Source organism: Triticum aestivum, chromosome 6D (genome assembly GCF_018294505.1).
Source record: "Triticum aestivum cultivar Chinese Spring chromosome 6D, IWGSC CS RefSeq v2.1, whole genome shotgun sequence".
Lineage (NCBI taxonomy): Eukaryota > Viridiplantae > Streptophyta > Magnoliopsida > Poales > Poaceae > Triticum > Triticum aestivum.
In genome coordinates, this window is record NC_057811.1 from 211,268,764 (window position 1) to 211,292,875 (window position 24,112).

The 24,112-nt window shown below is 48.7% G+C and overlaps 1 protein-coding gene across 3 annotated transcripts in view; it reads right to left on the reverse strand.

The window, feature by feature from the left end:
* LOC123144482 (ran-binding protein M homolog) overlaps positions 1-21,250 on the reverse strand; it is a 32,042-nt gene extending 10,792 nt beyond the window's left edge. Inside the window, exons 1-7 of one of the 3 annotated variants that reach the window (XM_044563640.1) lie at positions 21,080-21,250; positions 20,593-20,978; positions 19,813-19,959; positions 19,358-19,444; positions 17,792-17,837; positions 17,343-17,419; positions 16,843-16,996 (exon numbers count right to left, since the gene is read on the reverse strand). In XM_044563640.1, the coding sequence (XP_044419575.1) occupies positions 16,843-16,996; positions 17,343-17,419; positions 17,792-17,837; positions 19,358-19,444; positions 19,813-19,959; positions 20,593-20,963 (882 nt within the window). In that variant the 5' untranslated portion in view covers positions 20,964-20,978; positions 21,080-21,250. The remainder of the gene's footprint in view (positions 1-16,842; positions 16,997-17,342; positions 17,420-17,791; positions 17,838-19,357; positions 19,445-19,812; positions 19,960-20,592; positions 20,979-21,079) is intronic. The other 2 variants (XM_044563639.1, XM_044563638.1) reach the window with 2 other exon arrangements.
* Between the last annotated feature and the right edge of the window lie 2,862 nt (positions 21,251-24,112).

Below are 24,112 nucleotides of genomic sequence, written 5' to 3' on the forward strand. Positions count from 1 at the left end.
GCGCTTTTGTGTTGACTATCGTGCTCTCAATGAGCAAACGATTAAGGATAAGTTTCCAATTCCAGTGGTGGATGAACTTCTTGACGAGCTTCATGGCGCGCGCTTCTTCACCAAGCTTGATTTGCATTCTGGTTATCAACAAGTGCGCATGTACCTAGATGACATCGCGAAGACAGCCTTTCACACGCATGATGCCCACTACGAGTTCCTAGCCTTTTGGTCTGACCAATGCCCCGGCAACTTTCCAGGCCATGATGAACGAGATCCTTCGCCCTTCCTCCGCCCGTTTTGTTCTCATCTTCTTTGATGATATCTTGATTTATAGCTCATCATGGTCGGAGCACCTCCGCCATCTTCGCCTTGTGTTTCAGGTTATGCAGCAGCATACTCTCTTTCTCAAACGGTATAAGTGCACCTTTGGGACTGCATCCGTTGCATACCTAGGCCATGTGATTTCTGCAGATGGTGTGGCCATGGATGTCGACAAGGTCCGTGTTGTGGCAGATTGGCCAAACCCACGGTCAGTGCATGCGCTACGAGGTTTCCTTGGCCTTGCAGGCTATTACTGCAAGTTCATCAAGGACTTTGGTACCATCGCAGCCCCGCTCACGAAGCTGCTGAAGGAGGGATTTCGTTGGTGTGCAGAAGCTCAAGCCGCATTTGGTGCGCTCAAGGCTGCCCTCATTACAGCCCCAGTACTTCAGATGCCTGGCTTCGGCACTCGCTTCATCAAGTGTGATGCTTCCGGCTCCAGCTTTGGCGTGGTTCTTCTTCACCAGGGTGATGGTCCGTCGGCTTTCTACAGTCGGCCCATAACACCGCGTCATGCTAAGTTGGCAGCCTATGAGAGGGAGCTAATCGGCCTAGTCCAAGCTGTGCGGCATTGGCGGCCATACTTGTGGGGACGTGCATTCACTGTCCGCACTGACCACTACAGTCTCAAGTTCATCTTAGACCAACGGCTTTCGACAATTCCACAATATCAATGGGTTGAGCAAGTTATTTGGATACGACTTCATAGTGGAGTACCGTGGGCGCCTTAACACCGTCGCTGATGCATTGTCTCGACGTGACTCTGATGATAGCCTTGTCACAGTTTGTGCCATCTCATCACCGCAGTTTGCTCTTTTCAATGACTTGCGCAATGAGATTGCAACATCTACCGAGCTATCTGATTTGCATGCCCGTATTCTGTCTGGTGAGCTCGATGACCCTTGGTCATGTTGTGATGATCTGATCTTGCACGGCCGACATGTTTATGTGCTTCCATCATCGCCACTGGTAGCTTCTTTACTGGAACAGCCCCGTGCACCTCATGAGGGCATTCAGAAGACACTTTATCGCTTGCGTGAGACCTTCCACATACCTGTTGACCGTGCATTGGTGCAAGAATCGGCACGTTCCTGCCAGATTTGTCAACGGACCGAGACTGAGACTCTTCATCCTGCTAGTCTCCTTCAGCCCCTGATAGTACCTGCGTCGGTCTGGTCGGATATTTATTGAGGCCCTTCCCCGTGTCCATGGCAAGAGAGTGATCGTTTCTATTGTTGATCACTTCTCCAAATATGCACACTTCATACCATTGGCACATCCATACACTGCTATCCCGATGGCACGCGCTTTCTTTGACGGTATTGTTCGGCTCCATGGGCTTCCATGGTCCATCATAAGCGACCGTCACCCTGTCTTTACCAGCAATTTGTGGCGCGACATCTTCCGCCTTTCCGGAGTTCGCTTGCATATGAGTTCAGCGTTTCACCCTCAGTCCGAGGATCAGACCGAGGTGGTGAACAAGGTGATTTGTATGTACCTTCGGTGCATGACAGGAGATCGACCTCGGCAGTGGCTGGACTGGCTTCCTTGGGCATAATACTGCTACAACACATCATATCATTCTTCGCTTCGTGATACTCCTTTCAAGGTGGTCTATGGCCGTGACCCTCCTGCTCTACCAACTTACAACAGGGGCGAAGCCAAAGTTGAGTCGGTAGGGACAGCTTTGCAAGAATGTGATCAGTTTCTACAGGAGGTTTGTGGGCGTCTACTTGCCGCGAGCCCAACAACGCTGCAAGAAGTATGATGATGACCATCATCGGGATCTGTCCTTTGATGTTGATGAGTGGGCATGGCTGCGCCTTCACCACGAGCAAGCTGCTTCATTGCCAGGCCATACACGTGGCAAGTTAGCTCAGCCTTTTATGGACCTTACAAGATTCTGGAGCCCGTTGGTTCTATTGCCTACAAGCTGGATCTTCCAGAAGGCTCTCGAGTACATGATGTCTTCCATGTGAGTCTTTTGAAGAAATTCCATGGCGTCGCTCCTGATGTGACACCACCATTGCCATTAATTCAGGATGGCCGCGTCATTCCGGAGCCTGCCAAAGTATTAAGCTCATGCATGCGCAGAGGAGTGAAGCATGTGCTTGTTCAATGGGTCGGTTCTTCAGAAATGGATGCCACTTGGGAGCCCCTTGCTGACTTCATCAAGCAGTATCCAGATTATCAGCTCGAGGGAAGCTGCTTGTCGAGGGAGAGATGTTACGTGGGGAATTCATTATGGAAGGCGCAAGGCAGCAGGGGCAGGTTAGGCTGTGGCTAGACAAGGGCAGTTCGATGTCCTAGAAGGATGCATATGTTTTGGTAGTCTCCAGATTCTATTAAGGTAGTATTTGAGTCAGATTCCTATTAGAATCTGAAGTATGTCGAAGTAGTACTAGTCCATGTCCTATATAAAGGACCTACCCTTGTAAGCTTAGAGGCAAGCAATAATCAATAAAGTCTAGTTTCGCTAATCTCTGTTCTCTATCTCTAATCCCTGCTACCTTCTACTACTGCAGCGGCGGCGGCGCCGCACCGTCGACAACCCGTCGGCCCCCAAGCACCTCCAGGCCACGGAATAGCCCTCAGATCCAAAGGTTGTTCCACCTAAACCCTGTAATTCATATGTCACAGTCGACGATGAATTCCCTGCTGAAGTCTGGCATGTTTAGCACCGGTGCCTGAGTAAGTGCTGCCTTGAGTGTCTGGAATGCAATTTCTGCCTCGTCGGTCCAGCGGTACCCTTCCTTTTTGAGGAGCTAGGTAAGGGGTGCTGCACTAGAGCCAAAGTTGCGGATTAATTTGCTATAGTAACCTCCAAGACCAAGAAAGCCCCGCATGGCGAATAGGCTTAGGCATCGGCCAGTCCACCATAGCTTGAACCTTGTCTGGATCCATGGTGATGCTTCCCTCAGAGATGACATGGTCCAAGTATGCCACCTTGGGTGCGCCCAAGGTGCACGTAGCATGCTTTAGCTGATGTTCCTGTAACAACTGGAATACTGCATGCAAATGATCAAGCCACGAGGTACTGTAAATAAGAATATATCAAAAGAGACAAGAACGAAGAGTTGCAAGTAGGGCTAGAGGACTTCATTCATGAGTGCCTGGAAGGTGGGAGGTGGCTGGTGCATTAGTCAGCCCAAAAGGCATGACCACAAACTCGAAGAGGCCCTCGTGAGTGCGGAATGTTGTCTTGTGGATGTCATCAACATGCATGCGGACTTGGTAATAGCCGAAACGCAAGTCCAATTTAGTGAAGAAACATGCACCACGGAGTTTGTCCAACAATTCCTCAACAACCGGGATCAGAAACTTGTCCTTCACAGTATTAAGTGCACTAGTCAATGCAGAAGCGCCAAGATTTGTCAGGCTTCTTTACAAGCAACACAAGTGAGGAGAATCCTGATTTGGTTGGCCAGATCAACCCATACTCTAACATCCATGTGTTGCCTCTCAATTTCATCTTTCTGCACTGTTGGGTAGCGGTATGGGCGTACCACCATTGGACCGGATCCTGGGAGCAGATGGATGCAATGATCACAATGTCAGGGAGGTGGAAGGATGCATGGCTTGCTAAAGAGGTTCCGGAACTCCTCAAGCAGCCCAGGCAGGAGCTCGTGAGCAGTGTAAGAAGCCAGCCCCGATCAAGACTTCAATAGTGCCTCGCCATGTAATGTGACCCGACGATCCAAAATGTCATGGTCAGCCTGGAGAAATCCCAGTAAATTGGTCAGGCTAGCGCAGCCACTGAATGCCGAGGCGGCGAGGACCATGTCAAACCCCTTGAGAGCGAGTGCATAACAGGTGATCACAAAGCGCTCTTGGGTACAAATGACAGCCATATCACGACAGACACCGTTGCTGGACACATGGTCACCATTTGCTACAGCCACGCACATGCTGACGCACTTGGTTACAGGAACCCGAGCGGGATGCGGCCTCCTGGAGATGAAGTTGTGAGTAGACCCATAATCTACAAGAGCTATGAGATGTGTGCCAGCGACATCCACCAAAATCTGCATGGTGTTTCCAGATCCGCGATGCCAATGAGGGCATGGAGAGTCAACATGTGTATCAGGCTCCTCCGTGCCAGAAACGTCCACGTAGCATGCAAAAAATACGCTTGCAACGATGTCCAGGGGTGAATTTGTCGTCGCAGTTGTAGCTGAGTCCCTTGGTACGCCACTCATCCATCTCAGCTGGTGATAGCCGCTTGCCAGGCAACGCAACTGCGGCTGGTGAGGCAGCCTTGGGGAGAGCTGCAGGTGCTGGAGTGGATGGCCATCCCCCCCCCCCCCCCCCCAGCCCCAAGTTCTGCCCTTAGGCATGGGAGGTGTGTCGCCATCATCTGGTGCATCACGCTCCTCGTATGCACGTGCATGATCCATGGCAACCTCCAGGCATTTCCTGGTACCGGAGCTTGACGTCGGCCCGAATCAACTTATGGAGACCCGCCACAAACAACTCCACTTGGTGTGCCTTGGTGAGCCCGTCACACCTGCAGGCAAGCGTCAAAAATTGCACCTCATAGTCGTTGACGGAGCCCGTCTGGCGCAAGTGCATGATAGCAGCCAGCTCATTCAAGATTTTACGCCCGAAACGCCGATTCAACAGCTTGGTGAACTCTACGCATGGGGATGCGCCATGCGCGCCTTGAAACGCCGATACCACCAAGACTGATACCACAGGACGCGTGTCCAGACAGATGGTATGATGCGGGCCACACCTTGCCTCCAAGTGTTCCTTGCCCTTCAAAAAATGCTCCACGCGCATGAACCATAGCAGCGTGTTTTCAAAGCCGTCGAAAGTGGGAAACTCCAGTTTGTGGAATTTGGGCTTCCAATCAGCAAGTTCAGCATCAGACTTGCCACCGTCATGGTCGTTCGATGGGCTTGACCTTGTCATCGCTTTTGCTGAAGCCCCCCTACTCTAGGCGCTGGATAGCCAGCCAGTTGGGTGCTGCTTGCTCCTTGAGGTCATCAATGTCCACCTCAAATTTCGTGAGGATGGTGCCCTGTAGTTTGTCCACAAGTTCCTTCCTCCGCAGAGAAAACTTCTTGTCTAGAGCTTGGTAATCTCTGCGAGGGAGGCCATGGTCGTCGGCGGTGGGGAAGAGCCGAGGACCGGCAAATCCGATACCAAGTTGTCACGACCTAGGTTACGGAGGGGGTAGTTGTGGGTGGTAGGAGGGCGAGGGCCAAGGAGTTTAAGCTTGGCGTCGTGACGGCTGGGGGATAGATTGATTCCAGAGGTAAACCTTTGATTTTCTCTGTTTATTTCTTTGATGACCTATTACACGGGGACTGTCTTTGCTTTATAGCATAGTTGGCGACTAAGAGGGACGAAATAGAAAGGAACGACTCACATAGAATCCAAACCGTCAAACTAACAAGACCTAGAAAAAAACACTAATATGAGGATTTATCTCCTGAAGATGGTTCCACTGGACCCTAGACCCTGTGGTGGCGGCGGTAATGCCTGCCCCACATGACATGATAATCCCAGCATCCAGCTTTTCATCGATAAAGAATATGTCTATCTCCATATGATTGGTGATTGGTTCTATCATGTTTAACTGGGTTGTTTGTTATATTAATTGTTGATTGTTGTCACACCATACATTCATGCATCTGGTCTTTGATATCTTTAGCTCTTATAATATATTTCTTGACCATAACAACTAACTCATCCCTGAGACATGGCTTGTTTCTTGCTTCTCCAAGACACTAAATATCCTCCTACAAAAACATGGCCTGAAGTTGATCTCCTGATAACTTACACATATCCCCTTGTTAACGAACTTTTTTGTTGACGAACTTTACACGAAACTTATCAGGGGTATGTTTTTAAACAACCCCTTCACCAAAGTTATCAAGATCAAGGCACATAAGTTATCAGGTCTGCGATGTGTGAATCACCATGCTATTCACACAAAAGTTACCAGAGGGATATTTCATCAACCCCTCCCCCTCGCCAAAGTTATCAGGACCGAGGCACATAAGTTATCAGGTATGCGATGTGTGAGTTACCATGCTATTCACATAAGAGTTACCAGGTGGATATTATCAACCACCAAACCCCCCCCCCACGCCAAAGTTACCATGATCAGGGTACATAAGTTATCAAGTCTGCGATGTGTGAGTTATCGTGCTATTAACATTAAAGTTGTCGTGGGTATGTTTTATCACCCCCCTCGCCAAAGTTATCAGGACCGAGACACCTAAGTTATCAGGTCTGCGATGTGTGAGTTACCATGCTAGTCACACAAAAGTTACCGAGAGGATATTTCATCAACCCCCCCCCCCCCCATGCCAAAGTTATCAGGATCGAGGTACATAAGTTATCAGGTCTGCGATGTGTGAGTTACCATGCTATTCACGTAAAAGTACAAGGGGATATTTCATCAACCACCCCTGCCCCCCTTCCCACGCTAAAGTTACCAGGACCAGGACCGGGGTTCACAAGTTATCAGGTTTGCGATGTGTGAGTTACCATGCTATTCACACAAAAGTTACCGGTGTATATTTCATCACCCCCTTCCCCCGCCGCCACCTCCTCCGAGGTAGTGGAGGAGGCGGCCCCGCGCCTTCTTGATCGCGGGCAGCAGCTCCTCCTTGGCGGTGAGGCGGTGGCGGCATGGTGGCAACGCGACGACGATGACGGCGCGTCCATTCGGCCGTACCGGCGGGTGGCGGATACGCCGGCTCCTCCTTGACCCGGCGTTCGATCTGGACGCCGCGGTGGTGTGGGGGCGATGTCGACTCCTCCTTCACGTGGCATCCAATCTGGACACCGCGGTTGTGCCGGGGCGAGGACGGCTCCTCCTTCACAGGACGCGGTGGCGCGGTGACGGCTGCTCCTCCTTCACGTGCGCCGACGATTGCGGCCACGGGCCCATGTAACGGAGTGATCACTCCGTCATTATCTCGATCTGACGCCGTCAGAGCGGCCTCCTTGAGGAGTCGGGGCAGCTCATCGGTGGCCGCTGCGGCGGCACCTAGTCTTCCTCGCCATCGAAGCAGATGACGATCTCCTCCTTGGCAGAGGAGCCAGCGGACATGATCACCGACAAGCCCAAAGAGCGTGGGCGGCGGCGCCAAGAACCGTCGAAGGAGGAGCTTCCGCCTACTCCGCCTGTCGGCGCGGAGCACCACGACTTTGACATCGCCTCAGCTGGGGGCGAAGAGGAGGAGGGGCTCGGGCATGGAGACAGGGGAGGGGAGGGGGCGGTGCTCGGGGAGGGGAATCCGGCTTTGTGCGTCGCCAGCGCACGGCTTATATAGTCGCGGTGAGGCCAAGGCGAAGGGGCTGTTAGCCTGCTTCAATGCAGCGCAGGGGCCGGAGTTGGTTTTGTTAGAGTTATAATATAAGTCATGTATACCCCTTTGTATTTATCCCGTTGTATAAGGGGTTTCCTGCATATGTACCACACCTGTACGTATATATATATCGGCCTATGGCCTCATGGGAATACAAGTTGCTTATTCCTAACATGGTATTAGAGCTAGGTCAATTTTTTGCACGCTGCAACTCGTGCTGATCCGTCTCGATCGAAGCCGCCGGCTCCCTCTCGCTCGAAGTTTCCGTCACTGCTGCCTCTCCTCTCGATCTCTCCTCCCGATCGGCGCTGTGTGGATCGCCACGCTGGGCTGGGCCGCTCCCTCTCCTCCACGCTGGGCTGCCCCGTCCTCCCTGCTCGATCGAAGTCGCCGGCTCCCTCCCGCTCGAAGTTCCCGATCGGCGCTGTGTGGATTGCCACGCTGGGCTGGGCCACTCCCTCTCCTCCACGCTGGGCTGCCCCGTCCTCCCTCCTGCTCACAGCCGTGCACCCAGTCGCCAACACGAACGGGCTCCGCCTACGCGATTGTTGATCGCCGTGATTCCCGTGCCAGGTCCCGCTTCCAGCCGCCGTCCTCGTCCGGCTTTCTGCTGATTTCGGATCTTTGCTAAATAAAAAAAACATGTCTGCTGCATCAGGCTACGTTGCTGTCCCTCGCTGTCCGGTGATCTTCGATGGTACCAACTACACCGAGTTCGCTGGCTTCATGCGCATTCACATGCGTGGCATTCGTCTCTGGGGTGTTCTTTCTGGCGAGGTCTGCTGTCCGCCACGTCCGGTCCCTCCGGTGGCCCCTACTCCGCCGACTCCACTGGTTCTTCCTCCGGACGCTACTCAGGCCGCCAAGGATGCGGCTAAGATTGCTGATGAGGCTGCTGATCATGCCTATGATGAGAGGGCTTTGGCTTATGAGGAGGCTCTTCAGACGTATCATGGTGCTTTGTCTGTTTACACCCAGTGGCTTGATGATGATGCTCGTGCTGCAGCTGTTCTCACTACTAGTGTTCTGCCTCAGTTTGCTTCTGAGTTTCTGGGTCTTCCTACTGTCTTCCAGATGTGGACCTGTCTTCATCAGCGCTATGAGCCCTCTGGTGATGCCTTATACCTTTCTGTGGTTCGTCAGGAGCATGCTCTTCAGCAGGGTGACTCTACTGTTGATGACTTTTATGCACAGAGTTCTGCTATCTGGCGCCAGCTTGATTCTCTCCGCAGTGCTGGTTGTCGTACTTGCCCCTGCTGTCAGGCTGTCCAGGCCCGATTTGGAGTTTCATCGCGTCTACGAGTTCCTGTCTCGGCTCCGTAAGGAGTTTGAGCCCCGGCGTGCTCAGTTGCTTGCTCGTGGCCGTATTTCTCTCATGGAGGCGCTTTCAGAGATTCGTGCTGAGGAGACTCGCCTACGTGGTGCTGGTTTGCTGGAGGTTCCCTCTGTGCTCGCTACTCGGGTTTCTTCCACTTCGCCGGCTGCACCGCCCCATTCTCGCTCGAGTGCTCCGCCGCTCTTGCCCACTCCTTCTGGAGGCTCAGGTCGCCCCCGTTCACATTGTGACTACTGCAACGATGATGGTCATATTGCGTCCCAGTGCTACACCAAGCGGAAACACCTGCGCAAGGCGCGATCATCCTCCTCAGGGACTTCGTCATCTCCCTCGCCAGCTTCAGCCATTGCTTTGACTGAACAGGATATTCTGAGACTTAAGCGTCTGCTCGCGGCTTCAGGTTCTTCCTCGACGGGTACTGCTGGTTCTGTGACTGATGCTTCCCGCACTGAGCACCCGCCCTCTACACAGTCAGGTACATTCCCATGGGTTCTGGACTCTGGAGCTTCTTTTCATATGTCTTCTCATTCTTCCGCTTTGTCCTCTCTTCGCTCGCTGGATTCTCCTGTTCATGTCTTTACTGCTGATGGTACTCCACTTTCTGTTGCTAGTAGAGGCCATCTTTCCACTCCTTATTCTGTTCCTGATGTTGCTCATGTTCCTCGACTTACCATGAATCTGTTTTCTGCCGGTCAACTTACTGATTCTGGTTGTCGTGTCATCCTTGATGTTGACTTGTTCTGTCCAGGATCGTCGCACGCACACTCTGGTTGGGGCTGGCCCTCGCCGCCGTGATTCTCAGGGTCTTTGGGAGTTGGACTGGCTTCATGTTCCTTCCGCTGCCACTACCATCGCCAGTCCCTCCGCTGCTGTCGCCTCTGTTACTGGTTCCTTCAAGCAGTGGCATCATCGACTTGGTCATCTGTGTGGTTCTCGGTTATCGTCTTTAGTTCGTCGAGGTCTTCTGGGGTCTGTCTCAGGAGATGTCTCTTTAGAGTGTCAGGGTTGTCGTCTTGGCAAGCAGATTCAGTTACCATATTCCCATAGTGAGTCAGTGTCTAAGCGTCCTTTCGACTTAGTCCATTCTGATGTATGGGGTCCGGCTCCTTTCGCTTCGAAAGGTGGTCATAAATACTATATTATTTTCATCGATGATTTTTCTCGTTACACATGGCTTTATTTCATGACTTCACGTAGTGAGGTGTTGTCTATTTATAAGCGTTTTGCTGCCATGGTTCATACTCAGTTCTCTTCACCCATTCGTGTTTTTCGTGCTGACTCCGCTGGTGAGTATATCTCTAAGATGTTGCGTGGTGTCCTTGCTGAGCAGGGTACTCTTGCCCAGTTCTCTTGTCCTGGTGCTCATGCTCAGAATGGCGTGTCTGAGCGCAAGCATCGTCACCTTCTTGAGACGGCTCGTGCGATGATGATCGCTGCCTCTCTTCCGCCTCATTTTTGGGCCGAGGCTATCTCCACTTCCGCCTATCTCATCAACCTTCAGCCGTCCGCTGCTCTGCAGGGTGGTGTTCCTTTTGAGCGTCTTTTTGATCGTTTTCCCGATTATTCGATGCTTCGCTTGTTTGGTTGTGTTTGCTATGTTCTTCTTGCCCCTCGCGAACGCACCAAACTGACCGCTCAGTCTGTTGAGTGTGTCTTCTTAGGCTACAGTGATGAACATAAGGGCTATCGTTGTTGGGATCCTATCGGTCGTCGGATGCGTATCTCTCGAGACGTGACTTTTGATGAGTCTCGTCCTTTCTTTCCACGCCCATCTTCCTCGATATTTTCCGTGGAGGATATCTCTTTCCTCACTTTTCCTGACTCCCCTATCACCCCCGTCGCGCCTTTGCCTATTCGTTCCACTCCCTCTGCTTCTCCACCCCTCGTCGATTCGCCGCCACCATCTTCCCCGGTCTCCTCACCTAGCATGTCACCGGATTCTACACCTTCATCTCCGGTGACTTCTTCGTCGCCACCCCCTGATTCTACCTTGGTGATTCCTCCTTCTCTTGTTCCATCTCTTCCTCAGCATTACACTCGTCGTTCACGACCTGTGGATGCTTCCTTGGATGAGTCGTCCTCTTCCTCTCAGCCTACTTATGGCTTGCGTTCTCGTCCTCGTCCGCCTATTGATCGCTTTGGATTTCCCACCGCTGGTGCTGCTGTTCTTGAGCCGACTTCTTACCGTCAGGCTGTTGTTCATCCTGAATGGCAGTTTGCGATGGCAAAGGAGATTGCTGCTCTTGAACGCACTGGTACCTGGGATCTTGTTTCTCTTCCTCCCGGAGTCCGTCCCATCACTTGTAAGTGGGTCTACAAGGTTAAGACTCGCTCCGATGGTTCTCTTGAGCGTCACAAAGCTCGTCTCGTGGCTCGTGGTTTTCAGCAGGAGCATGGTCGTGATTATGACGAGACTTTTGCTCCTGTGGCCCATATGACCACTATTCGTACACTTCTTGCTGTTGCCTCTGCACGCCACTGGTCTATATCTCAGCTTGATGTTAAGAATGCCTTTCTTAATGGTGAGCTGCGTGAGGTGTACATGCAGCCACCACCTGGGTATTCTGTTCCTGATGGCAGTGTGTCGTCTTCGTCGCTCTCTCTATGGCCTTAAGCAAGCCCCTCGCGCCTGGTTTGAGCGTTTTGCTTCTGTGGTCACTACTGCTGGTTTTTCAGCCAGTGCTCATGATCCCGCATTGTTTATTCACCTTTCTTCTCGTGGCCGGACTTCTTCTCTATGTTGATGATATGGTCATCACTGGGGATGACCCCGAGTATATTGCCTTTGTAAAGGCTCGTCTTAGTGAGCAGTTTCTTATGTCTGATCTTGGACCTCTTCGCTACTTTCTTGGGATTGAAGTCTCTTCTACCTCTGATGGCTTTTTTATATCCCAGGAAAAGTATATCCAGGATCTTCTTGCTCGTGCTGCTCTTTCCGACGAGCGCACTGTTGAGACTCCTATGGAGCTCAATGTTCACCTCCGTGCTACTGATGGTGATCCTCTCCCTGACCCGACGCGTTACCGTCATCTCGTTGGCAGTCTAGTCTATCTAGCTGTCACTCGTCCGGACATCTCTTATCCGGTTCATATTCTGAGTCAGTTTGTCTCTGCTCCCACATCGGTTCATTATAGTCATCTCCTTCGTGTTCTCCGATATCTTCGGGGCACGATCTCTCACCGTCTCTTTTTTCCTAGCTCCAGTTCTTTACAGCTTCAGGCCTATGCGGATGCTACGTGGGCTAGTGATCCTTCTGATCGCCGTTCGCTTTCTGCTTACTGTGTTTTTCTTGGCGGTTCTCTCATTGCCTGGAAGACGAAGAAACAGATTGCAGTTTCCCGTTCGAGTGCTGAGGCTGAGTTGCGAGCTATGGCTCTTTTGACGGCAGAGGTGACTTGGTTACGGTGGTTACTTCAGGATTTTGGTGTTTCTGTCACTACACCGACTATGCTTTTATCTGACAGTACAGGTGCTATTAGCATTGCGCGCGATCCTGTGAAGCATGAGCTCACCAAGCATATTGGTGTTGATGCTTTCTATGTGCGCGCTGCTGTGCAGGATCAGGTCATTGCTCTTCAGTATGTGCCTTCCGAGTTACAGTTGGCGGATTTCCTGACGAAGGCCCAGACTAGAGCACAACATGGCTATTATCTCTCCAAACTCAGTGTTGTTCCTCCACCATGAGTTTGAGGGGGGGTGTTAGAGTTATAATATAAGTCATGTATACCCCTTTGTATTTATCCCGTTGTATAAGGGGTTTCCTGCATATGTACCACACCTGTACGTATATATATATCGGCCTATGGCCTCATGGGAATACAAGTTGCTTATTCCTAACAGGTTTCTCGAGAAGTTGCGTCCGCTTGAAGCGGCGGCTGACGAGAGGTCGCGCCGGTCAGCACCGCCCTTCGTCCTGTCACGCCACGCGACATCAATGTCGGCCGCTTCGTGCTCTAGGGCGGCATGAAGGCGGCACGGTAAGCGGTGCGTGCATCTAAAGGAAAGCGCGGGAGGGTTTTTTGGGTGGGCCAGGGTGGTCAGAAGCGGGGGTGTGAGCGGTCCAGACCCGCAAAGCCCCATGTTTGTCTCTTGTTTGCGGGAGAAAGTACGTTTGTACCGCACCACAGACCGATACAGGACCGCATTGGATGACTTCCATGGTCCAGACAGCGCGGTCCGGACACATGTGGTAAATTGGAGATGCCCTTATACCCATCACATGAAGTGCAAGATTGGTGATGCACTGCAATGATGATCACTATACAAGGCATGAAAATATCTATGAAATATCTCATGTTTCTATAGTAGTTGAGGTAAAAATTAATGGCTTCCAGCTAGTGTACAATAATGATGGTTGGACTAGTTGGCTACGGCGTGAGGTCTTTGAGATAGTGTTGGCAGAGACGCAGGTTCAAATCATGCACACGACCTCCTTTTTCAGTTTCTCTTTTTCTCTGATTGGCCGAGCCTACAGAGCGCACCTAGAGCGGTTTTAGCGAAAGGAGTAGGGAGCGCAGCCCGTTTTATTTGCGGGAGTGCGCGAGATTATCGGACTGATCGCACGTCATTCGGATCTGTCGCAGAATTCCTGTCGGATGGATTTTAGCTTTCTCGTTGATAATAATATCATCCACATATATAGCAAATATAGTGATTTTCCCCTTCCCATCTCTGTAGAACAGCGTATGATCACCATTACACTGCCCATACCTCACATTACATACATCACATCTGAACTTGTCGAACCATGCTGTCATAGACTATTTCAAACCATAAAGAGCTTTCTTTAACCTGCATATCCTGCCAGCAGTCTCCAAAGTAGAGAACCCAGATGGGATCTCCACGTAGGAGGCATGTAGTCCTCTTGTATGTTCTCATGCAAGAACGCATTCTTCACGTCAAACTGATGTAAAGAGCAGCCGAAATTTGTTGCATAGGAGATCACAATCCTCAACGTTTATCTTTGCCACTGGAGCAAATATCTCATAATAGTCAATGTTGTAGGTCTGGCTGTACCCCCTCGCCACAAGCCTTGCTTTGTACATTTCAATTTTTCCTTCTACATTCTGCTTCTTAGTGTATATCCACTTGCAGCTGGCTGCCTTATTTCCTATTACAAGGTGGCAGTACCCATGTCTTGTTCTTACATAGATCCTCCAGCTCCTCCACCATGGCCATGCGCCATTTTGAGCCCTCCTTTGCCTTCTTCAAGTCAGTCAGAATTGACACAGACCGAAGAGAAGAACCAAATGCTTTGTAGGCTAGAGATAATGCTTCACAGGTAACATAATGTCCAATGTCGTTGGGGTATTCTTCTTGTTGCTCGAGTAGTTTTCCTCAAAGCAATTGGCCTATCAATTGACCCTTCAGTAGCAACTGGCCCTTATCCCCATCAGAGGAGATGGACATCGCATCAGTACTACCTTGTTGCTCCATCAATGACTGGCCTAGTTGCTCACTGTGATAGCAATACCATCATCTCGCTTCTGTGAATACACCTTTAGTTGTTCCTCTTGCTCTGCTATCCACCTCGGCACACTACCAATTTGAGTTGGTGTAACACCATCACCTCGCTTCCGTGTACACCTTTAGCTACTCCTATTGCTCTGTCATCCACCTCAGTACACAACCAACCAAGGTGGGAGCACCGCCTGTCTTTAGCTACTCATCTTGCTCTGCCGTCCACCTCGGTACACAACCGATCCATGTGGGAGCACCGTCTGACTGACTCGGCGCCCCATCAATCACAATCAGTCCTTCACTCGGCCTACCACTCGGCGATGTTATCAGTTACTGGGGCTGCTACTCACTTCACCGTACCAGAATGTCACCCTCAATTGGTTGTTGCAGCATTGAATCAGCACCACCACAGTTACCGCCACCCCCTTGACCTATCAAGGTAGATTGAGTATGGTCAAGACTTTCAGATAATCCACTAAGATCAGTTTTCTCACCATAAAATGGTTGGATTCCTGAAGGTGACATCCATGCTCGCAAAGGTCCTTCGTTCAGGACTCCCACACTTGTAGCCGCGCTGCCCAGAAGAATGTCCAATGAAGATACACTTGATGGCCCATGGATCCAATTGCCCACGGATGACATGTGATCGCTGACAAAGAAGACACAATCGAACAGCTTGGAAGGAACCACGAAATCATTCTTTCCCCTGAGTAACTCGGAAGGTGCTTTCATACCTAGTACTCTCAATGATGTGCGATTGATCAGGTATGTCACAGTCATCACAGCTTCAGTCAACAAGAATTTCGGCACGTTCATAGTAGTAAACATGAGTGATTGAGCAACAACCAAAATATGTCGATTCCTCCTTTCTGCCACTCCATTCTGAGTTGTGTCCGAACATGAGGTTTGATGCAAAATCCCTTGCTCTGACAAAAAGTCCCAAACACTTTGTTCACATACTCGGTGTCATTATCATTTCTTATCACTTGTACCTGAACAGTGAAGTGATTTTTCACATAGGCATAGAACCTCCTGAAGCATTGGAAAGTTTCGTCCTTGTGACGGATCAAATAGACCCATGTCATAGGCGAGTGACAATCAATAAAGGTCACAAAATACTTTGCACACTATCCGACAACACATGACTTGTCCACACATCCGAGTGAATAAGCATGAATGGGGATATACTTCTAAGTCCCTTGCTCACATAAGACGTCCTCGTGTGTTTAGCAAAGTTTTGCAAACTCACACACATCACATTTCAGCTTGTTCTTGTCTACTTCATTCATTACATCAGGAAATAGCTTGCACATTTTATCAAAGGATACATGCCCCATTCTGTAGTGATGTTTCGTCACCAAGGACTCTCTTTCTTCCACAATTGCCGCAATCACTGAGCTGTCCATCCGATCAAGCTCCCTCACGGTCCATGTACCACAGCTCCTTCCCGACTGATCTCCGGCAAGAGCACCTGCTGTCCTGCAGCCCCCTCTCGCGCAGCCCGACAGCACCGCACAACCGCACACGCGCGCACAGCCACACACGCGCACCCGTAGCTACCTCCGCACCAGCAGGAACGAGGCGCAGGAGTTTACTCCTTCCTGCGCCTGGACACGCCATCGCGCTCCCGCTCAGACCTGCCGCCGCCGCCGACTGATCTCCGGCAAGAGCACCTGCTGTCCTGCAGCCCCCTCTCGCGCAGCCCGACAGCACCGCACACCCGCACACGCGCGCACAGCCATGCCCAGATGTGACGCCGCCTCCTCGCCGGACCCTGCCACCAGCCATCCGGCCGACGACTAGACCACCGTTGCCGCCGTCTTCAGTGCCCCGCCTGTGACTGATACCATGTGGAGCATCTAGGAGACGTGGCAAGGTGGCTGCAACGGCTCTAGCGGTGCTCAGAGGCAGCTAGTCACTTGACTGAATGGGCCTGGGCCTGGGCCTCATAGGCCAAGAGTGATGGGCTTCACATACAACAGTACTGTACAGAAAAAATATGGAAAATGACAAGCCTAAGGCAATCTAAATAACAGCTGAGAGGAGTGGGCAATAATTGTTTCATAATTTAAGGATATTCTCATGAAGCTTGCAACCATACCATTTTCAGAGGCCAATCAAATGTAAAAATGAACAAGTTCAAAAGAATAAAATGTGTTGAATTATCGTAAACAATAGTCCGGTTACCCCACCACGGCACACAAAGACAATAACTACACTAAAACACACATGGGCACAAAGGGTTCATCCATCTGGCTAGTAACTGATCTTTAGCTGTTAAACTATTGCATAAAAGGTTAACCAAGAGATCAGATTCTCTGGAGCTGCTAATTAAGGGGACAAAATATAAACAAATAAGACTTATCGCAGAAACACAGTTACATGTGATGTAATGTATCAGCTTACCTGACGCAACATTTTTCTGTGGCTAAGACCATACATTTCAGGAGGTTCCCCATAACCAGTTTGATGATTCGCTGGAGGGTCAGTTTCACTTGCCGCATCAAAAGAACTCAATGTATCTTGGTAGCCGTAATGTAGGAGATATGAACGAACAATCCTGCCATAAGTGCATGGTACATACGCATAAGACGCGTCAGCCTAGAAATGATTTTAAATATTAAGAAAGGAATGATCTATGCAACACAATGTTTAAACAGTTTACTGGAAACAAAGCTCGAAATAAGGTTGGATGGGAAGATGGCAAGCTACGAAGTAGATTGTACCAAATGGTAAACCTCAAGAACAACAAAACAGCACCCAAAATAAGTGAACAGTGCATATCATTTAGTGCATGTGAAATGGCTAAATCATATCCATGTTGACCTTAATTCTGGATCCACATCTAAGATCGTGTGATGCAACACTAAACATAATGGGCTGTCATTTAGTATATGGAGGCATACCAATGACTGATATCAGGTTGCAAGTACAGTTTGTCGCTAATAGATTGTTGCGTCATTTTCTGCTCAAGAATATAACCCTGCCAAACAGGAGTGAATTGCATCAAACACAAAAAAATCTATAGTGTATACACCAAGTGAATATTTGTGTAGTGTTTATCTATCACAAGCACATCATTAGTTTGCAACTATATCAACTATGTTAGAAAAAAATCAACCAATTTTTTATTAACGGTGTATGTGATTATTATTATTCCTTTCAGAGTACATAAAAATCGTTGCACCTAAAGATGCAGCGAATCCAGCAAACTGGGATGGATAATCATAATACAGTGAAACATGTTCCATGGATGCAAATACTGTTGGTGTACAGTTAGGCCATGGAAAGAGGAATTGCAGATGAGATAAGAAAAATTAGGACAATTTTAAGTAGCAGCAATATCTTGCCTCACCTCAATATCAAAACAGAACTGTTCTTTTCCGAAGTTTACTGTCAACCTGGTTTGCAAAAAAAAAATATCAAATAATCAGATCTGACAAAAAAACAATCACGGCAGGTATATGCAGCAATGAAACACAAGGAATAGCTTCTGTTAGGTGGTTGATAAATAGATGAAGACGGGATCGATAGAATAACCAATGGTAAATGAATATATATTACCCCTCCCCACTCTTTAATGGTGTGTCTATTTAAACCTTGAACTCCAAAACAGGTATTAAGCCTCCTGATCTTTTAGAACTGGAGCAAACAACAGCCTTATGTGTTTTGTGGAGGCAGTTTTTCCAGCTTAGGTTGTAGCGTGCCAAGGAGGTCAGCTTTGATATAGTGCTCTCTGTGTGTCCTTTCTCACTGGAAACTTTGAGGACCTGCCACTACAGCGCCTGATGACAAACAGCACCACAGGCTGCTCCTGCTGTGGCCATGGCGCTGGATGTCCTCCTCCACTGACACCCTACCCCTCTGCACTGTTGCAGGGGACGGGTTGGCAACCTCACCCTCCAGATAAGGAGAGGATCGAGATAACTTTTACCTGGTGAAGATTTTTCTTTTGTACGTCATGTTATCCGTCACATTGGCAAAACCACCTCAGGGACTATTTGCAGTTTTAGAATATCAAGGGGCATAATACCTGGTTTTGCAGTCTATCAAAGCTCGTACGGTATTAAAGACTTTTTTCTTGGTACTAACTACTAAGTCCCCAATTCAGTAGCACTTATTAGCTCCTAAACTAATCATAAATTTTACACGTGAGAAAATACTTACTAATGTTATATTCAGAATGTCAAAATCTAAAATTCAATCAATTAATTTTTGCATAGAAGTTATATATAAGCATTAAACAAAGAGTCATTACCAAGTGTTACTAATAAAGTATATGATTTGGAAGCACAAAGGAAAATCACCTTCAATTTGAAGCTATTATGAATGAAAGAAACAAAATAAACGAGTGAATTGTGCTTTACGTAGGTCTGTCAAGTAAAGATACAGAAAAAAAAACTGTGTTCAGCAAATATTTTAACTAACTTTGAATACCAACTCAGATGCTTTCATTGCTAAATAAGCATAGGGGTTATTTCATTTAATTTCTTGGTCAGAGCTCTTGTGATTGGTCCACTTGGCCTGTAATTACTGATTACTACAATCCTTCCTATAAAATGTGGCTTAACTAACGAAGAAACACAAAAGCTGATGATTCTATAGAAGGAGCCTAGTCAACAATTGCCAAGACCAAAGTGCACTAAAGCTATGGAACGGTTTAAAAGATGTCCACTGGTCTTGTCTCTTTATTATAATCATCAGAGAGTTAAGCCACTGAGTGGCTTAAAAATAAATTCCTATAGCAACATTTATTCAGTAAATCAGGACAGGGAAGGCTTGATATAAATGTAAGGGAGAATTCGCTTCAATAAGTACGCATGTTTTTGCAACTAAGGTTGAAATATTTGGGGCAAATTTTAGTTTCTATTTAGCATGTACAAAACCAACATAATAATCACTATAGAAAGAGACAGCTTACTCTTCATCCTGGCTATGGACCGCAATAGTAGGATATAGTGGTCCTTTAATATCTTTTGGAAAGGCTCCAATCAGAGATCCATTTTTTCTGCAAGATGCTACAACTAGTTAGATCACAGCACAGCACAATATTTTAAATAAATTAAACAGGTGACGGACTTAATGCAGAGAATAAGAGATAAGCATATGGTGCATACAGCATTCAACATGAGTGCATAAGAGGAAGATATGCCCATTCATAAAGTTATGGTGGCAGTGCAAATCCAAAACTATCATTTTTTTATTAAAGTTAAATGACAAAAGTACCAACCAAATGCATTTATTCATCTTCAGAAGAAAACCGAAAATATTAAGGATGGTAACTGAAAATGTAATGTTATGTAATAATACAAAACCTCATAGAAGAGTAATGGTCTGCGAATCAAATAAACAAACAGTGTAATCAACAACACTTACGTGAAGAAAAGAAGTTGTTCTATGTAGTTAATTCCAGCGCCAATTATGTCGCCTGATGTGAATTTGGGACCAAAAGACTCACTTTTCCCTGGACCCCGGTAAAGATAGCCATCATCGCCATGGTATCCACAACTTTGAGATTCCCAACTGGAATGAAGAAAGAACAGAAAGAATAATCAGCAGGTAATTGTCGTTGAGTAGCAAGTAGCAACCACTAAAATAAAGTGTTATAGCAGGTCAAATTTCAAGTCAGTTCAAATGAACAGGAGACAGGTCGCATAAAATATATGAAGCATTACATAGAAATAGAGATCATAGCAAGCAACGCTACAACTAACAGACTGCCTGAAAAAGACATGCCCACCAGGGCAAACAACAATGGGTAAGTTCATTAGATTCACAAAACCTCTTTTTAGCATGAACGGTGTAGGAATTACAACAAATAGCCGCATACAACTACTAAAAACTACTCCCTCCGTTCCAAATTACTTGTCGCAGAAATGAATGTATCTAGAACTAAAATACATCTAGATACATCCATATACCTGCAACAAGTAATTCGGAACGGAGGGAGTACATGTTATTTGGCCTTCCTCGCCCAGATTGTGCAATTTCAGCTATCACACATCATCTCAGACTCAGACAGGTTATGCACGAATACCACAAAGTAGTACATTTTCACAAAATGAGACAAGTTTGGAATTGCTAATTGCTAGCAGAGCACTAAACCCAGGCTAGAGAGACCAAAATAGCAGCAAGAGCCAAGAAAAGGTGGCTCACCCAGGTTGGCGGCGCATCTTGAAGCTCTCGGTGGTGAAGCCGATGGAGGTCTGGCCCTTGAGCCCAGCATTCCTCACGGTCATCTCAAAGTAGTAGACGGCTCGGTGCATGGGAGCGGGGCAGTCGGCCTGCACGACTCCGACGTCATGGCCGTGGTGGTTGACGCCGAGGTACTTGACGGACATCTTGTCGACGGAGACGACTGCAAAGAGGCCCGAGCTGTTGGCGGTGTTGAGCTCGGATGGCATGGGCTCCGAGTCCAGTGCCGCTGCGGTGGCAACCCACTCCGCCGGGGACCGCCACCGCGACGCCAGGCGCATCGGGTCCACCGTCGTCGTCGTCGTCGCCTCCGCCTCCTGGTGCGCCACCATTCGCCAATCCAACTTCTGGCGAATAAATCATCAGAACAAAACAGTCTAGACAAGTAGTGAAGAAAGAAAGATATCTAGACTGCTCCAACACAAAATAAGGAATTGGAGGAGCTTACCCAAAGGCGGATCGAACCGCTAGGATAGCAGGCGGCGGGGAAAGTGATGAACTGGCAGGTCGCGTTTGCGGCGCGGGGGTGGGGAACGGGCCGAGAAGCGTGTCCGCCAGGATGGGGGGTCGCGTGAGGGTAACGTATAGAGAGCTTTTCTTTTTGGGTTGTCGGTTGTATAAAACTACTCAATTTTGCCACTAAATATTTTCACTACTCAAAAACGGCACTGTCCCGTTAGACATATGCTCAAAAAGACCATTTTTCACCATTACCATCAGGTCAATGCACGTTGACTGAAGGTAGATGACGAAAATACCCTATCATGTTTGTCAAATCACCTCTCTTTTGGTGGGCCCATCTGTAAGGGGCGCATAAAAAGAGAAATAAATGAGCATTGTGAGGTTTCGAACCCATGACCAGGACCTGCCCGTCACGCGAGCTAACCAACTAAGCTACAGAAGCCTTTAGTGTACAATGAACTATGTTCTCTATAATGTTTATACGGAATAATATGCCAACACAGCAGCATGTTGGGGTGTCGGGTGGCCGACGCAACCCTCTGATCCGGGCCTGCTGTCCGTCGCCATTGCCGTGGAACTGCTGCACTTCAAGACTCTGGAGGAGCTGGGGGGTCAGGCGGGAGAAGCGCCGGAGCTGCCTGCGTCTAGTGCCGATGTTGGGCGGGAGGCAGAGCCGAAGCTGCGGGCCGGGGGTGGCGGCAGTGGACGGGCAGCACAACGGCACTCGGCAGGAGGCGCCGCTGCAGCGGCGAGTGGAGGCGCGCCGGACCTAGGCGGCTAGCCCGGCGACTGGCGGTGCCAGGAGAGGGATTAGGCAGGCTGACGTCGCTAGGGATTTGTTGTTCCCGCTGGGGAAACTGGCAAAACTGGCACGGGCTGATCGGCCAGAGGATTAGGTTCAGTAGGATTGGGTCTGTTTAGTTAGGTCCAGATAAATTATAGTATTAGAATATTTCTAATTTCAACCGAATGCGTATGTTGGTCGGAATGGTTGTCATGCTCGTGGATCCACAGTGAAGTCATTGGTTCGAACACTGACATGGCTCTTTTTTCTTCGAAATTCTTTATCCTTACTCCTGGACAAGTGGGGCCCACACTATGGAGAGACTTGCAAAATAAGAGCAGGGGTATTTTCGTCATCTACCTTCAGTCAACTTGCATTGACTTGACGGTAATGATGAAAAATGGTGTTTTTGAGTATGTGTCTATCGAAACAGTGGCATTTTTTAGTAGTGAAAAATTTTAGTGGCAAAACTAAGTAGTGTTATACAATCGATGGCAAAACTGATAAAAACATTTCTTTTTTAGCAACACTCACAGACCACTAAGACTACCCACAATTGGAGTAACATAGGTAGTAACATCACACATGTTTAGATAAAATAGATGATGTGGCAAGCAAATAAATGAAGAAATGAAGGAAAGTGGTAACATAGCTAGTTACTAATAGTATGAGTAACATCACACATATCAAGGCAAAATGAGTCTATAGCCTAATAAATAAAGTGTTACATGTTACCACACATATGTTACTCCCCATTGTGGCTAGTCTAATGCTACACACACGGACTAATACTGTGTTATTACGGGGGTTGTTCCACTTGGCTATTTGTCATTGGGCATTGGAGAAAATCGGCCCACACCCCCTGAAAATCAGGGGGGGCTAGTTTGATTTGTTGGTAGAAGCCCGTATTAGCCCGTAGTGCCCCCGTGAGTCTAGCATTTTCGCTCACAGACTACACCTCGAGAAATAAGAATGACGGGGAACCTCCAGCCTCCTCAGCGATTTGGATTCCTGGCCGTTGGATCTGCTTGCTTGACCGAATCTGGGCCATGGGATCAAGCCTTCAGACGACCTAGTCGTCGGATTGAGCCAACGACACTGTCACAATGAACAATCTGCTCTTCACTGGAAATATCACATGCCACCGCCGTAAATCGCGCACCCCGTCGAGGGCATTGTCGCCTTTTCATGTCCTGCCTCTTCGTGCGTGTTGGGCACTGGTTGGCCCGTGGTCGAATGAGGCGAGGAAAGCGCCGATTGGGTGAGAACCCTAGCCTCCGCCCCATCCCTTCTCTATTGCAGTCGCCGCCTCCCTCATCCTCTCTCGTCGTTGCTCCTCCCCCTCGCGCCGCCTCCCTCATCCTCTCATATCGCTGTTGCTCCCTGTTACGTCTCCGTCGTATTTACTTTTCCAAACACTTTTGCCCTTGTTTTGGACTCTAACTTGCATGATTTGAATGGAACTAACCCGGACTGACGCTGTTTTCAGGAGACTTTCCATGGTGTTATTTATGTGCAGAAACAAAAGTTCTCGGAATGACCTGAAACTCCACGGAACATCTATTTGGAAAATAAGAAAAATACTGGAAGGAAAATCCACGTCAGGGGGCCCACACCCTGCCCACGAGGGTGGGGGGCCGCCCCCCTACCTCGTGGGCCCCCTGACGCTCCACCGACCTCAACTCCAACTCCATATATTCACTTTCAGGGAGAAAAAAATCAGAGAGAAGGAATCATCGCGTTTTACGATACAGAGCCGCCACCAAGCCCTAAAACCTCTCGGGAGGGCTGATCTGGAGTCCGTTCGGGGCTCCGGAGAGGGGGATTCGTCGCCGCCGTCATCATTGTCAACCATCCTCCATCACCAATTTCATGATTCTCACCGCCGTGTGTGAGTAATTCCATCGTAGGCTTGTTGGACGGTGATGGGTTGGATGAGATCTATCATGTAATCGAGTTAGTTTTGTTAGGGTTTGATCCCTAGTATCCATATGTTCTAAGATTGATGTTGCTATGACTTTGCTATGCTTAATGCTTGTCACTAGGGCCCGAGTGCCATGATTTCAGATCTGAACCTATTATGTTTTCATGAATATATGTGAGTTCTTGATCCTATCTTGCAAGTCTATAGTCACCTACTATGTGTTATGATCCGGCAACCCCGAAGTGACAATAATCGGGACCACTCCCGGTGATGACCATAATTTGAGGAGTTCATGTATTCACTATGTGCTA